The sequence below is a fragment of the Giraffa tippelskirchi genome, chromosome 9, assembly GCF_054371585.1.
Source record: "Giraffa tippelskirchi isolate mGirTip1 chromosome 9, T2T-mGirTip1v1.2.pri, whole genome shotgun sequence".
Lineage (NCBI taxonomy): Eukaryota > Metazoa > Chordata > Mammalia > Artiodactyla > Giraffidae > Giraffa > Giraffa tippelskirchi.
In genome coordinates, this window is record NC_137283.1 from 147,299,735 (window position 1) to 147,314,978 (window position 15,244).

Below are 15,244 nucleotides of genomic sequence, written 5' to 3' on the forward strand. Positions count from 1 at the left end.
CAGGTCTCCCTTATTGCAGGCAGATTCTTTACCATCTGAGCCAACAGAGAAACCCAAGTAGCCTACCTTAATGCATTTCTATTCTCTCCCTGTTTACTTATCAGGGACCTATTTTCTGAGCACTGCTCAGCTGTGGGCTCAATTTCTCCCTCTACTGTTATTTCTGGAACAAGCATACCCACTTTCTTTACTCAGAGAGGAGAGCTTTGGCTCTCTCTGATATGGTGGCTGGTCTCAGTCTCTCAGACACCAGCATGCACCAGTGTGATTTCCTTCCTTTCGTTAAATCTGTAAAGTACTTGTTGTGGTGTCTAGAACACACTAAATGCTCGATGAATGTCAGGTATTGTACTTTCATTAGAAGTGGGAAATACCAGCCTTAATAGGCTGATATGAAATGCAACAATTAGTCTATTTCTTGCAGTTTTCAGATGAACGTGTGTCCTATCACCTATTCGTGGACAGTTTAAAGCCCATTGAACTGCTGATTTGCTTTTCTGCATTGGTACGCTGGGGAGAATCTGGAGGTAAGAGGGCTATGAGAAAATTACAGTCTGAAAGCCCAGCTCACTTTCTATTCAGGGGAAATGTATACTACAAGTTTTAGACACTGAATGAAGGAACTTATTCCCTCTCTAGACCTCCTAAGATCTTCCTGCTCCTCTGACATCAAGGAGTATGCTCACTCTTGCCACCCATCTCTCTCTTTATTCTGGTCATGTGGTCACCTCTTTAGCACACCTAGTCCCTCTGTTTCTCTTTCCCCCTATACATGTCATCATTCTTGATTCTTTCAAGATCTATTTAAAATCACGAACTCTTTCTCCTTTGATTTGACTCTTCTAAAGGCCTTTATCTCCATCCCGCCCTGGGCCCCTACTATCATGGTTTGATTTAGACTTTATTGTACCAATAACTGTATTATCTCAATCAATTTTAAGCTCTCTGACCCCCACACCTGAAGCTCCAGTTCACTCTGTCTAGAATTCCCACCCCTACAATTCTTGGACTGAATGGGGACCACCATTCATCAACCTTACAACTTTTTCTGTGTCCACCCTCATCAGATCCTTATTTCTCTGATTCCCAGCACAGTTTCCATGGTCCATCATTGTATTTATTGGTGTTTCTTCACATGTGCCCTCAACACAAGTGCTTCCTTACCCTCTCAAGTTATGTTCCTGACAAAACCCTAATACTGGTTGAAAATATCTCTGTGCCTGACCTGGGTTGCATCAGAGCAGCTGAGTGTAACTGAGCTAATGCATAGACCCATTTTAAATTGAGGACCACAAACCTCAAAAAGAACAAACAAACAAATGACCTAAGCACTGTCAACATTCCCCAAGTTCATTCATTCTCTCAACTTTCATTCTTATGGATGATTATTGCAAACCTGCAGATATCTCTCCATCTTCATATCTCCAATTCCCACTCTCATCCTTCCTCCTTTTCAGTTGATGACCTTGCTACTGTTTTCACTGAAGAGATAGAAGAGATCATAAATGACCTCCTCATCTCCTCATATTGAACTCTCTCAAGCCCTAGTCACCTTTCCTTCCTATTCTAACAGATAGACTGTTCCTTTTCTTCTCTAAGACCGGTTACTTGTGAACCATGCACATATGCACAAAACAGTATTCTTTGATTGACTTGGTTTATTAAAGCATTTATATGTAACTCAAATGAACAGCCCTGACCCTGTACAGGTATAAATATTTGCTGCATGCTTAATATTGAATTTCTTGCCTACCCTGAGGGCAGAGACTATGGTTTTCCTACCAAGATATACCCAATGTTTTGAGTGGTATCAGATGTTTAGCAGGTAGGCAATAAATATTTGTTGAATAAACTTTCCAGACTTCAGTGGTGTGAGTTTTGTATGTCTACCTAACCAATAGTTCCTAAGCTGCACCACATCCTAGAACATTGAAACTCCAAAAGCATGGAAATGTTTCAGATCACGTGGTGGCCTGTAACATGAGCTTGAGAGTTAGCTGCAAAACAAGGTAAGAAATATTTTGCCCTCAGCTACCAATGAAGAATAATATTTTCTACCCATTTTAAGATTTAAAAAAAGTTAATTAAAGTTTAATTAGATTGTTTTAATTAATTTACAAAATGCAATTAAATTTAAAATGTTAATTTAATTGAAATGAAAGTTTTGTTAATTATCTGTTATTTCTCCACACACTTAAAGCTAAGAATCAAAGGTAAAAAACTTAGATAAAATGTAGCATATTTTGCCCTTGTTTTGGCACTTTCTTAGGGAAATCTCTCATTTTCCCAGATGTAGTAATTTTCCTCCTTTAAAATTGCATCCAGCAGGATATTGTGATTACTGCCCTACATAAGAAAAGCAGTGGTATACTACAATGAAATACCCCTGGCTGACCTCTTTTTTTCTAACTTTTCCATTCCTGGTTTCTTCAGCTGGGGGAATGACTATGAGGAGAAAAGTAGGAATAGGAATGAAGATCTTGCTTCCTCTCGAGTATTATTTCCTGTAACTATTTACCGAGCATATTGATAAAAAAGCAATACTAGTGATAGCCAACTATACTCTCACAATCAAATTTTATATATATATATATATATATAATTTTTTTAACTTTTCCTAAAGCTTTAACAAAGAACAGCCCTCCCATAGAGCCTGGACTACTTACAGTTGAGACGGTTTCTTGGAAATCTCTGAGGCCACGCCATCTTGTTGTGACAATTCACACCTATGCTACCAAGGCTACAGTGGTTCGCCTGCCTGTTGGGTATGGAGTGACTTCATTTTTCCCATACTAAGAATTATTTGAAGGCTTGTAAACTTTTGACTACTAAATAATGAAACAATATGGAATCTAATATGTTGTTTCCTAAAGTGATTTTACAAAGTATAGGTCTATCATCCTGATTCTTAAGAAAAATAATTCTGTGAACAAATAAACTGAAGAAATGCTGTACCTTTTGAAAGTTGCATAATTGTCAAAAGAGCTGAAACTTCTTTAGTAAAGAGTACATTTTAAACATGTTTAACCCAGTATTTCCTAAAATTAATTTATTTAAAATGATCTTTTTGTTTTATTATGCCATAGTTCTTAATAAGAACCATGATTTTAATTAAAAACAGGTTGAAAAACAGCATTTTTTTCTATAAATCTATAGTTTTACCTGTAGTTATTTTTTATTTTACCTGTAGTTTTATTTTAAATTAAGATACAATTGGTTAAACACATCACATTTCCATTTTAAAGAAAAAATATATAATTGAAAAGTTTTCATGATTTTTGATAAGTGAAGTTCAAAATATTACCTCATATTTCAGATAAGATAAATATTTTGCTGAATTTCCCAAGATCAATCATGATAATTCTATGTGATTAATGAAAAGCTATGGCTCTTATTCAAAAAGCAAAGCCCAAGCAACAAAATAAAGTGCTAAAACAATCTATGGCAAGCATCCAATATTCTTAGAGGAATAATGAATTTTAAAAATACTGTATTTTTCACATCTTCCCTAAAAACTCTAGTATGGAAAGATTCTCCCAGAAATCATTATTCTGTCTGAGTGCTCATTCATCAAGATGACCAAGGATGGGGAACTGATAAAAAATCTACTTTTTATCTGGGCTTCCCTGGTGGCTCAGACAGTAAAGAATCAGCCTGCAATGCAGGAGACCTGGGTTCATTCTCTGGGTCAGGAAGATCCCCTGGAGAAGGGAATGGCAATCCACTCCAGTATTCTCGCCTGGAGAATTCCATGGACAGAGGAGCCTAGCGGACTACGCCACAGTGCATGGGGTCACAAAGAGTAGGATATGACTGAGCAGCTAAACACTTTCACAATGTACTACTTCTATCTACATTTCCCCCCACAGGGACCTAAGCAGCCAGCAGAAAGGTTTCAGACATGCTCTCAGTCCTCTCCATGGTGCTGCAACCTGGTAGGAGAGAAAAGAGTAACATACGTGAAGCTATGCATTTGTGAGAAAATGACTATGATATCTACAAAGCACTTGGCCAATGTGAATTATTACTGTTGTGAGGGGAAAATCAGGGCCAGTCTTTTGCAATACGTCTGCAGTGCATGGGAGATGTCTCCAATATGCGCAACTTTGTCATTTAGTGTGACCACTTTTATCCAACATAATTAGTGAAATGTAGATTCCATGCTCTCTGAGGGTTCTTTCAGAGTAAAAATTCATCAGTCATTACCTCATCTGTGTTACAAAATTCCGCCCATACTAACCTTTGACTTCATTTGAGCACAAAGTATCATCAAGAAGCTAACAGAGGCAAGGACTACCACAAAGGAGACCCTCGATCTATATGTAGTGTCCACTCTCTTTAGGAGACACATGCTGCTCTTCACTGCATACTCCCCCATGGGCCACTCCATACACATCTGCAGCATGGTGACCTTCGTCATTGGGGATGAAGATGTTGTGCTACCCAACTTTGAGCCGGTAAATTGGTTAGCAACTGTGATTTTTGTGTGTGTGCTTTAGTTTCAAAGATCCTGAACTAAATCATATTTCTATTTTTTTATTCAATTTATTCATTTTTTTTACTTTTTAAAACTATTAAGTATATTCTGTAAGAAATTCTCAAATACAACATGTTAACAAGCAGTCTAAACTCTGTAGGGATACAAATAAAATCATTTTGTTTAAAAATAATTATTATTCTATTTCATTTATTTTGTTTACTCACGTCTGCTCTGTTGAATTCCCTTACATATCTGTTAACACCTAAGGCAGATCCCATAGTATCAATATTATTGTTCCCTTGAGAAACATAAAGGATCAGTACAGCCTTTTTCAATGCAGGTTAAATTTTTGATATTTTATATGTTCCTTTCCTCTTTCTTTGTCCTAAGGAAGGGACTCTGAGATTCAGGGGGAGAGGATCCATGAAAGTGTCAGTCATTTCTTCATCTGCTCTTAACCTCTTGGCTTTTCTAGCTCCTCGACTCTGATAGTGTCTGAAAGAAAAGAGATAAATAAATCTTCCTTCAGGTCCTGTCTTGGTCTAGACATCCTCTCAAGGACATCTTTAGACATATGCATATGCATTTTGGGAGACAAGTATTTATAGGGCCTTTCTACTGCATAATTCAGCTTTACCTGCTCTTCCAATCTATCTCCATATATCACAACTTCATATTAATGAGATGGGACCCACTTAGCCAGTCAGTAAACCTCTTGTCCAGAGCGGAAGCAGGATGGCTCAAAACCAACTCCGTGCTCATGTTTCCAAGGCCCAGATACGCTCCAGTCATGCATTCTTGCCTCTCCAGGCAGTGGTCCTGAGGATGCCCTATGGCCGCCTCCTCTCTGTCTGCATCATCTCTCATCAGACCTGACTCTGGCTCAATAGACACAGAAGGAAGATCATCAAGCCCACCTTCTATGTCCCTTAAAACCTTAATTAGATTTACCCTGCTTATTTTAAATTCTTGTTTTTTCTCTTCTGTGTAAAAAAAAAAAATTTTACCTGGAAAAATATCAGTGTTATCTAAAAGAAATTGTACTAAACAAAATTGCAAAATTGAAAGTGTTAGTCGCTCAGTCATGTCCGATTCTTCAAGATAAATATAAAAAAAAAGACAGCCAACTTAATTGCCACAATTATATAATTTAGATGAATAATAAATGTGCTTAAGTGGTAAAGAATCCTCCTACCAATGCGAGAGACACAAGAGACGCAGATTTGATCCCTGAGTTGGGAAGACCCCCTGGAGGAGGAAATGGCACCCCACTCCAGTATTCTTGCCTGGAAAATTCCATGGACAAAGGAGCGTGGTGAGCTACAATCCATGGGACCTCAAAATCAGGCAACTGATTTTGTGCTGAGTGACTGAGCACACATGATGATAGTATAATATTAAAAACAAAGAATCCTTCAGGCAACTTGGGGATTTTTAGAGCATGAGCCACCATCTTCCTGCGTGGCCCTGAAATAAACCTTTCTCTGCCTCAAACTCCAAACAAATAAATAAAAAAATGTTTTTTACATAGTATGGCTTATCTAGTTTGTTTGTTTCTTTTTTATTTTTTGAATTGAAGTAGAATTGATTTACTGTATCGTGTTAGTTTCAGGTGTTCAGCCAAGTGTTTCAGCTTATATTCCATTTTTCAGATTATATTCCATTATAGGTTAATTATAAGATATTGGATATTGTCCCCTGTATTATATAGTAGATCTTTGTTTCTTATCTATTTTATATGTAGCAGTGTGTATCCTTGAAAACCATACTCCTAATTTTTCCCTCCCCTACCTGTTTGCCTTTGGTTAGTTATAGTTTGTTTTCTATGTCTACGAGTTTTTCAGTTTTGTAAATAGATTCATTTGTACTTATTTATTTTGTTCCACGTGTGATATCACATAGTATTTGTCTTTATGTACTTAACCGCTATGATATTCTGAGGCCCATCCATGTTACTGCAAATGGCAGCTTTTCATTTTTCTTATGGCTGAGTAATATTCCAGTATTTTATCCATGCATATACTGATGGACATTTAGGTTGCTACTGTAGATAGTGCTAATGAACATTGGGGTGCATGTATCGAACTTAAAAGCTTTTGCGCAGCAAAAGAAACCAATAAAATGAAAAAAACAGCCTATGGGAGATGGAGATAATGGGAGATAATATTTGCAAATGATGTGACTGACAAGGGGATAATTTCCAAAATATACAAACAGCTCATACAACTCAATGTCAAAAAACAACCCAATCAAAAATGCGCAGAAGACCTCAATAGACATTTCTCCAGAGAAGACATTCAGATGATTAACAGGTATATTAAAAAAGATGCTCAACACTGTTAATTATTAGAGAAATGCAAAGCAAAACCACAATGAGGTATCACCTCACATGGGTCAAAATGGCTATCATCAAAATATCTACAAAAAAGAAGTGCTGGAGAGAGTATGGAGAAGAGGAAACCTTCCTACACAGTCGGTTAGAATGTAAATTGATACAGCCACTATGTAGAACAGTATGGAGGTTCCACGGTGGTGGTGGTTTAGTCGCTAATTCATGTCCAACTCTTGTGACCCCATTGACTGTAGCCTGCTAGGCTCCTCTGTCCATGGGATCCTCCAGGCAAGACTACTGGAGTGGGTTCCCATTTCCTTCTCCAGGGGATCTTCCCGACTCAGGAATTGAACCTGGGTCTCCTGCATTGCAGGCAGATTCTTTACCAATTGAGCTACGAGGGAAGCCCTAAATAAACTAAAAATAGGACTACCATATGATCCAGCAATCCAGCTCCTGGACATATGTCTTGGGCATATATTCAAAAAGATGTATGCACCCCAATGTTCATAGCAAAACTGTTTACAATAGTCAGGAAATGGAAGCAGTTTGTTTCTTACTTTAGGTGATTTAATTCCCTAATTGTTTAACTATTTAGGTCTGTGAACTCATATTTTCCTGGGATTATCAGCTCCTCCATCTTATAAGTTATTGGGGCTGACTTTTAGGCCCCAGTAATCTTCACTTCTAATCAAGAAGGAAAGGGGGATATAGATTGGTTCAAAAGCAGAGACTCAAGCTTCTCAGAGCCCTCCTTGATCACTCCCAATGCTACCACTTAACCAGGTGACTTTTTTGGTTATGGTTTCATTTCAGAGAGACACTATTAAGAAGAGAATTTTCCCAAAGCTTTGAGGGGATTGGGAGAAAGTCAAGGGGAAGTAAATGCATTAATATGGCAAGTCAATTGCCTCTGCTTTCATCAGCTTCTCACTCCATTCTCATGCTATTCCTGCTGGACTAGTCCTTAGAATTTCTACGGGGAACTGTGGAGTGATGATAGCGCCCCTAAGGAAAGGGGCAAATGCAGACTTTACAAAGACTTCCTCCTACATGACCCTCTGCAGACTGCCTGTAAGCACCCTCTGCTCTGCAACTTCTCCATTGTCTGCAACTCCTCAGGGTTTTCTCCATCTTTAAAAATAAGTTCCTCCCTGATATCCCTGTCTCCTCCTTGCTTTATTGTTTCTTCAAGTTTATAGCAGAAGGAAGCCAGAAGCCCATGCTAGTTCACCCTCTTGCTTTTTCTTTTTTTTTTTTTAAATTGCTCTCTCCCTGAACTCTTCTCTGCCCTTCAGTCATCAAATACCACACAGCTGTCAGACTAATTCCTAGACGTTCTTCAGAACAAAAGTTGGATAGTAATACTGTGGAGAAATTTCCCCTGGCTCCCAGCAGGGTTAGTGTTCTTTCTGTGTGTTCCTACAAGAGCAACAGTCATGTTCCTTGTTTAACATCTCTCTGCCCGTGACTCCTGGTGAAATACTTTGATCGAGTAAATCCTCCATAAATAACTATTGAGTCAGTCACGTAACAGATTTTTAATATATTAAAAGAAACTAAATCTTTGTAAACCTAATTACACCTAAATGAAAATGAGGCTGAGTACTATGTTTGGTCTTCACAGGAGAGCTACCGATTTACAGAGCAGGCTTTAACAATTTTGAAAGCTGTTGGACATGTGATTGCTAATTTCAGAGATAAGGCTAAACTTTCTGCAGCCCTGAAGGATCTACAAACAGCTCAGTACCCTATCCCCCTCCAGGATAAAGAACTAAGTACACAGCACTTCAGGGTAAGTATGTTCAAGCTATATAGTTCCTAGAAGAACATGTTCTATTTGTAATAATATACCTCATATTAGATAAGATCCCCTAAATCAGAGCTGAGAAAATGTTTTGGATGAAGACAATTTGGAAAGTATGACAGCAAGCAGAAATGAGAGAGTCGGAAGAATGAAATGAGAAAGAAAAGCATATTTGTTAAAGGATATGATAATGATCGCTATGGGTTACTCGGTCTCAGTCCTCCAGAGGATCCTGGTGAACTGTGGAGGGTATCCCTCAGAAACATCCTACTAAAGGATGAGGTGATTGTACTATTTATCCACCAACTCCTTCCCCACTGATAGGTGGACGCTCTCGAGGTATCAATATTTCCTCACACTGTTGGGGCTGAGCAGCATCCTGGCTTTCAGTTCAGTTCAGTTGCTCAGTCGTGTCCGACTTCTTGCGACCCCATGGACTGCAGCATGCCAGGCCTTCCTATCTATCACCAACTCCTGGAGTTTACTCAAACTCATGTCCATTGAGTCAGTGATGCCATCCAACCATCTCATCCTCTGTCGTCCCCTTCTCCTCCTGCCTTCGATCTTTCCCAGCATCTGGGTCTTTTCCAGTGAGTCAGTTTTTTGCATCAGGTGGCCAAAGGATTGGAGTTTCATCTTCAACATCAGTCCTTCCAATGAACACCCAGAACTGATCTCCTTTAGGATGGACTGGTTGGATCTCCTTGCAGTCCAAGGGACTCTCAAGAGTCTTCTCCAACACCACAGTTCAAAAGCATCAATTTTTTTGGTGTTCAGCTTTCTTTATAGTGTAATTCTCACATCCATACATGACTAGTGGAAAAACCATAACTTTGACTAGACAGAACTTTGTTGGCAAAGTAATGTCTCTGTTTTTGATATGCTGTCTAGGTTGGTCATAACTTTCCTTCCAAGGAGCCAGCGTCTTTTAATTTCATGGCTGCAGTCACCATCTGCAGTGACTTTGGAGCCCCCCAAAATAAAGTCTCTCACTGTTTCCACTGTTTCCCCACCTATTTGCCATGAAGTGATGGGACCAGATACCATGATCTTAGTTTTCTGAATGTTGAGTTTTAAGCCAACATTTTGACTCTCCTCTTTCACTTTCATCAAGAGGCTCTTTAGTTCTTCTTCACTTTCTGCCATAAGGGTGGTGTTATCTGCGTATCTGAGGTTATTGATATTTCTCCTGGAAATCTTTGATTCTAGCTTGTGCTTTATCCAGCCCAGCATTTCTCATAAGGTACTCTGCATATAAGTCAAATAATCAGGGTGACAATATATAGCCTTGACATACTCCTTTCCTGATTTGGAACCAGTTTGTTGTTCCATGTCCAGTTCTAACTGTTGCTTCCTGACCAGCATACAGATTTCTCAGGAAGCAGGTCAAGTGGTCTGGGGTTCCAATCTCTTGAAAATTTTTCCACAGTTTGTGGTGATCCACACAGTCAAAGGCTTAAGCATAGTCAATAAAGCAGAAGTAGATGTTTTTCTGGAACTTTCTTGCTTTTTTGATGGTCAAATGGATGTTGGCAATTTGATCCCTGGTTCCTCTGCCTTTTCTAAATCCAGGTTGAACATCTGGAATTTCACAGTTCATATACTGTTGAAGCCTGGCTTGGAGAATTTTGAGCATTACTTTACTAGCATGTGAGATGAGTGTAATTGTGCGGTGGTTTGAACAATCTTTGGCATTGACTTTCTTTGGGATTGGAATGTAAACTAACCTTTACCAGACCTGTGGCCACTGCTGAGTTGTCCAGATTTGCTGGAATATTGAGTGCAGCACTTTCATAGCATCATCTTTCAAGATTTGAAAAAGCTCAACTGGAGTTTCATCACCTCCATTAGCTCTGTTCGTAGTGATGCTTCCTAAGGTCCACTTGACTTCACATTCCAGGATGTCTGGCTCTAGGTGAGTGATCACACCATTGTGATTATCTGGGTCATTAAGATCTCATTTGTATAGTTCTTCTGTGTATTCCTGCCACCTCTTCTTAATATCTTCTGCTTCTGTTTGGTCCATACCATTTCTGTCCTTTATTGTGTCCATCTTTGCATAAAAAATTCCCTTGGTATCTCTAATTTTCTTGAAGAGATCTTTAGTCTTTCCCTTCTATTGTTTTCCTCTATTTCTTTGCATTGATCACTGAGGAAGTCTTTCTTATCTCTCCTTGCTATTCTTTGGAACTCTGCATTCAAATGGCAATATCCTTCCTTTTCTCCTTTCCCTTTCACTTCTGTTCTTTTCATAGCTGTTTGTAAGGCTTCCTCAGACAATCTTTTTGCCTTTTTGCATTTCTTTTTCTTGGGAAAATGGTCTTGATCCCTGCCTTCTCTACAGTGTCACGAACCTCCATCTGTAGTTCTTCAGACACTCGAGTGTCCATCAGATCTAATCCTTTGAATCTATTTGTCATTTCCACTCTATAGTTGTAAAGGATTTGATTTAAGTCAAACCTGAATGGTCTAGTTGTTTTCCCTACTTTCTTCAATGTAAGTCTGAATTTGGCAATAAGGATCTGAGCCACAGTCAGCTCCCGATCTTGTTTTTGCTGACTGTATAGAGCTTCTCCATCTTTGACTGCAAAGAATATAATCAATCTGATTTCTGTATTGACCATCTGGTGATGTTCATGTGTAGAGTTTTCTCTTGTGTTGTTGGAAGAGGGTGTTTACTATGACCAGTGCATTCTCTTCGCAAAACTCTATCAGCATTTGCCCTGCTTCATTCTGTACTCCAAGGCCAAATTTGCCCACTACTCCAGGTATTTCTTGACTTCCTACTTTTGCCACCCTCCTTTAATGAAAGCCTCAAAGGAGTTATACAAAACAGAGAGTGGTACTCCTGTTCACTGTTGACCTTTCGGTTGATCTTTGCTGTGGTCCTGAACTGTCAGTGGCATCATGCCTTGCCTACACCCTTTAAACACCAGTTGTGATAACTAAAAATGGTTTCAGATATTGTCAAATAGCCCCTGGGGAGTAGTGTTTCTAGAGTTAGAAATTAAAACACAGGATACCCAGTTAAATTTTGTTTTATTAAGGACAATTTTTAAAGTAGTTGCAGGTTCATCACAAAATTGGGCAGAAGGTATGGAGACTTCCCATATATCCCCTACACCCCCCACACACCTCCCCCATTACTTACCAGCATCCCCCCTGGGTTGTACATTTCTTACAACTGATGAGCCCAGTCAAAGCCCACAGTTTACATTAGAATTCACTCTTGGCATACATTCTACGGGCTTGGACAAATGTATAATGACATAGATCTATCATTGTAGTATCATACATAGTAATTTAACTGCCCTAAAAATCCTAAGTGTTCTGCCTACTCATCCCTCCCCTCCCTCGAGCCCTGGCACACACTGATCTCTTTATTGTCTCCATAGTTTTGCCTTTTCCAAAATGTCATAATGTAGTCTTTCCAGATTGGCTTCTTTGACTTAGAAATAGGCATTTAATTCCCTCCTTGTCTTTTCACGATTTCATAGGTCATTTTTTCTCGTATGCTAAATTGCTTCTGTCATGTCAGACTCTGAGACCCTATCGACTGTAGTCCACCAGGCTCCACTGTCCATGGGATTCTCCAGGCAAGAATACTGGAGTGGGTTGCCATTTCCTCCTCCAGGGGATCTTCCCCAACCAGGGACTGAACCCACTTCTCTTACATCTCCTGCATTGGCAGGAAGGTTCTTTACCACCAGCACCACCTGGGAAGCCCCATTTCTTCTTAGTTCTGAACAATATTCCATTGTCTGGATATAGCACGGTTTATTTATTCACTTACTGAGAAACATCTTTGTTGGTTCCAAGTTTGGGCATTTATGAATGAAGCAGCTGTAAACAACCGTGTACAAGTTTTTGGGTGGACATACATTTTCAATTCACTTAGGTAAATACAAAGGAGTGTAATTGCTGGGTCATATAACAAGAGTATGTTTAGCTTTATAAAAATCATCAGGCTCTTCAAGAGTGGTTGTACCATTTTTCATTCCCATCAAAATGATTGAGACTTTCTGATATTCCATATTCTAGTCAGAATTTGATGTTGTCAGTGTTCCAGATTTGGGCTCTCCTAAAGCACAGTGGTAAGTCATTTTAATTTGCATATCCCTGATGACATACAATGTGAAACATCTTTTGATATGCTTATTTGCCATCTGTATATCTATTTTGGTGAGGTGTCTGTTAAAGTCTTTGGCCCATTTTTAATCAGGTTGTTTGTTTTCTTATCATTGAGTGTTACATATTCTTTTGCAAATGTTTTTTCCCAGTCGATGAAGTCATTAGAGAAGTCAAAATCTTCTCATTCTCTTGACATTTTCTGTAGAGAGCAGAAGTTTTTAATTTTAGTGAAGTCCAGCTTATCAATTCTTTCTCTTGTGGGTCATGGCTTTAGTGATGGGTACATAAAGGCACCGCCCTACCCAAGGTCATCTAGATGTTCTCCTATCTTATCTTCCAGAAATTTTATCCTTTTATGTTTTACATTTCCGTCTACTATTTATTTTGAGTTAACTTTTGTGAAGGGTGCATAGTCTCTGTCTAGAATCATTTCACTCAGTCAATTTTTAATTTCATATAAGCAAACAATATGTACACTATATAAGATATAATTATATTAGAAATTATTGATACTAGAAATTCAATTTCCCTGTTATTCCACTTTAACTGAGCATAAGGTGTTGTTGGGGAAAGATAATTAAGAACAATCTTCAAACCAAGAAAAACTCCACAAAGGTAGAAGAAAACGAAAATCATCGCATAAACCTTAAACTAGAATGTGATACACATCAAGGGCAATCTGCTAAAGAGATTACAAAGACCCAAGGAAATTTCTCTTTTGTATAGTTCATCAGATAGAGCCCATTACATACATATTCTCAAGATAAATGATAAATAGTCTTTAAGTAAAAGAATTTGATGGCACCATTTGTTACACATAGGGAATCTTAAATTCACCTGGCATTTGGGATGACCATGTGTATGAAGAGAAAGGGGTTTTCCTCAGACCAGAATGACTTCCTAAGAGCTCAGGGAGAGGGAGAGGTATGATTGGATGAAAGTCACCACAAATAGTGCCCAGGGGGCCCTACCTAGGGCTTCCCTAGTGTCTCTGTTGGTAAAGGATCTGCTTGCAATGTGGGCGACCTGGGTTCGATCCCTGGGTTGGGACAATCCTCTGGAGAAGGGAACGGCTACTCACTCCAGTATTCTGGCCTAGAGAATTCCATGGACTCTAGAGTCCATGGAGTTGCAAAGACTCAGACACAACTGAGCGACTTTCACTTCAGCCCTACCTAATCTATCAAGTGCTTTACTCTCTGTGAACATGTAAATAGCTACAAGTAAACAAGCAGAAATGTGCCGTGGTTGGTTATCATCGCCAATGGTGTGATTGGATATGTGGGGTCTGTCAACATTTCAGGATAAAAATCGTGAAAAAAAGAACTTGAAAGAAGGAATATGTGATCTGGTTGTTGTCTAGAAACCTTCCATCAGTCCTCTTTGGTGAAATCAAGAATGAATTGGCATCAACACTTCCAGAATGAGGGTCAGTGGCTTGAGAAAAAACCCAGCGACAAAAGAAGAATGCTCTTTAGGCAATGGTGCATCCTCAAAGTTTTTGACAACACAATGAACAGAACTGTATAGAAAACACACATGTTAAGTGCTTGCAAAAAGTGTTTTGCAAGAGTAGGAGTTTGAGTATGAATATGTTTTGGAATACTTAACCAATATATGTAGTTTATTTTATTTTTTCGTATATGTTTAAGTGTGATACATGATGAAAAGTTATGCCTAAATAAATTTATAAAAGATTTTTCAATAGGAAGTAAATGCTCACAAGTGACAGAAAGTGACAAAAACCTTGAGTGGCATATTTTCTTTCCTGAAGCACATGAATTAATAGTCTATCTTACAATAAATGGCATCTCAGAATAAGAGAAATCTGGTATTTAACTTGCTTAGAACAATAATTTTTATTTTATACTGTATCTCCTCAGTCAATTTAATATTAATTTTGGTTGAATGTACATTATAAACATTGTGTTGATTAAATCTTATCAAGTTAAAATTCATCAGATGTTAAATAAATTTGGTCTCTTAACAGATGAGGGAGTCTTCAAAGAGTCTTCTGTTAGATGATGTGTATATCTGAGAAATAGAAACTTTTTTAGAGCCTCTCTGACTAGGTAAGAGTATTTCCTTGATTTAGAAAATATACTAATACATTTTATCTTTTTCAGGTTTTTCATATTTCTTTATGGCGTTTAATGAAAAAAGCTCAAATAACAAAACCTCCACCCAACATCAAATTTGCATTCCGTGCTATGGTTTTGGACTTGGATTTACTCGATTCTTCTTTGGAAGAGGCTTCTTTAGGTACTGATTAATTTTAGGTGTTTATGTGACCAAGGAGTTCCTAGCTTTATATAGGGTACATAATTTAAGAAAAATGCACCCCCAATTTTTGTGGCATAGATCGAATATGTCAGTATTGACAGTTGTAGGGTTCAAGCTTCGCCCTGAGAAAGCTCAAAAGTTTCCGAAGATCTGACATGTGTCCCCTGTTTCACGTATTTCCAGGGGAGCCCAGAATATCCCAGTTTTATTT

At 38.5% G+C, this 15,244-nt stretch overlaps 1 protein-coding gene across 8 annotated transcripts in view; it reads left to right on the forward strand.

Moving 5' to 3' along the window:
• ADGB (androglobin) overlaps positions 1-15,244 on the forward strand; it is a 176,823-nt gene that overhangs the window by 92,188 nt on the left and 69,391 nt on the right. For all 8 annotated transcript variants that reach the window (XM_081529900.1, XM_081529904.1, XM_081529898.1 and 5 more), the window contains 5 exons: positions 425-527; positions 2,624-2,765; positions 4,343-4,457; positions 8,440-8,607; positions 14,877-15,012. In XM_081529900.1, coding sequence (XP_081386026.1) covers positions 425-527; positions 2,624-2,765; positions 4,343-4,457; positions 8,440-8,607; positions 14,877-15,012 — 664 coding nt within the window. The remainder of the gene's footprint in view (positions 1-424; positions 528-2,623; positions 2,766-4,342; positions 4,458-8,439; positions 8,608-14,876; positions 15,013-15,244) is intronic.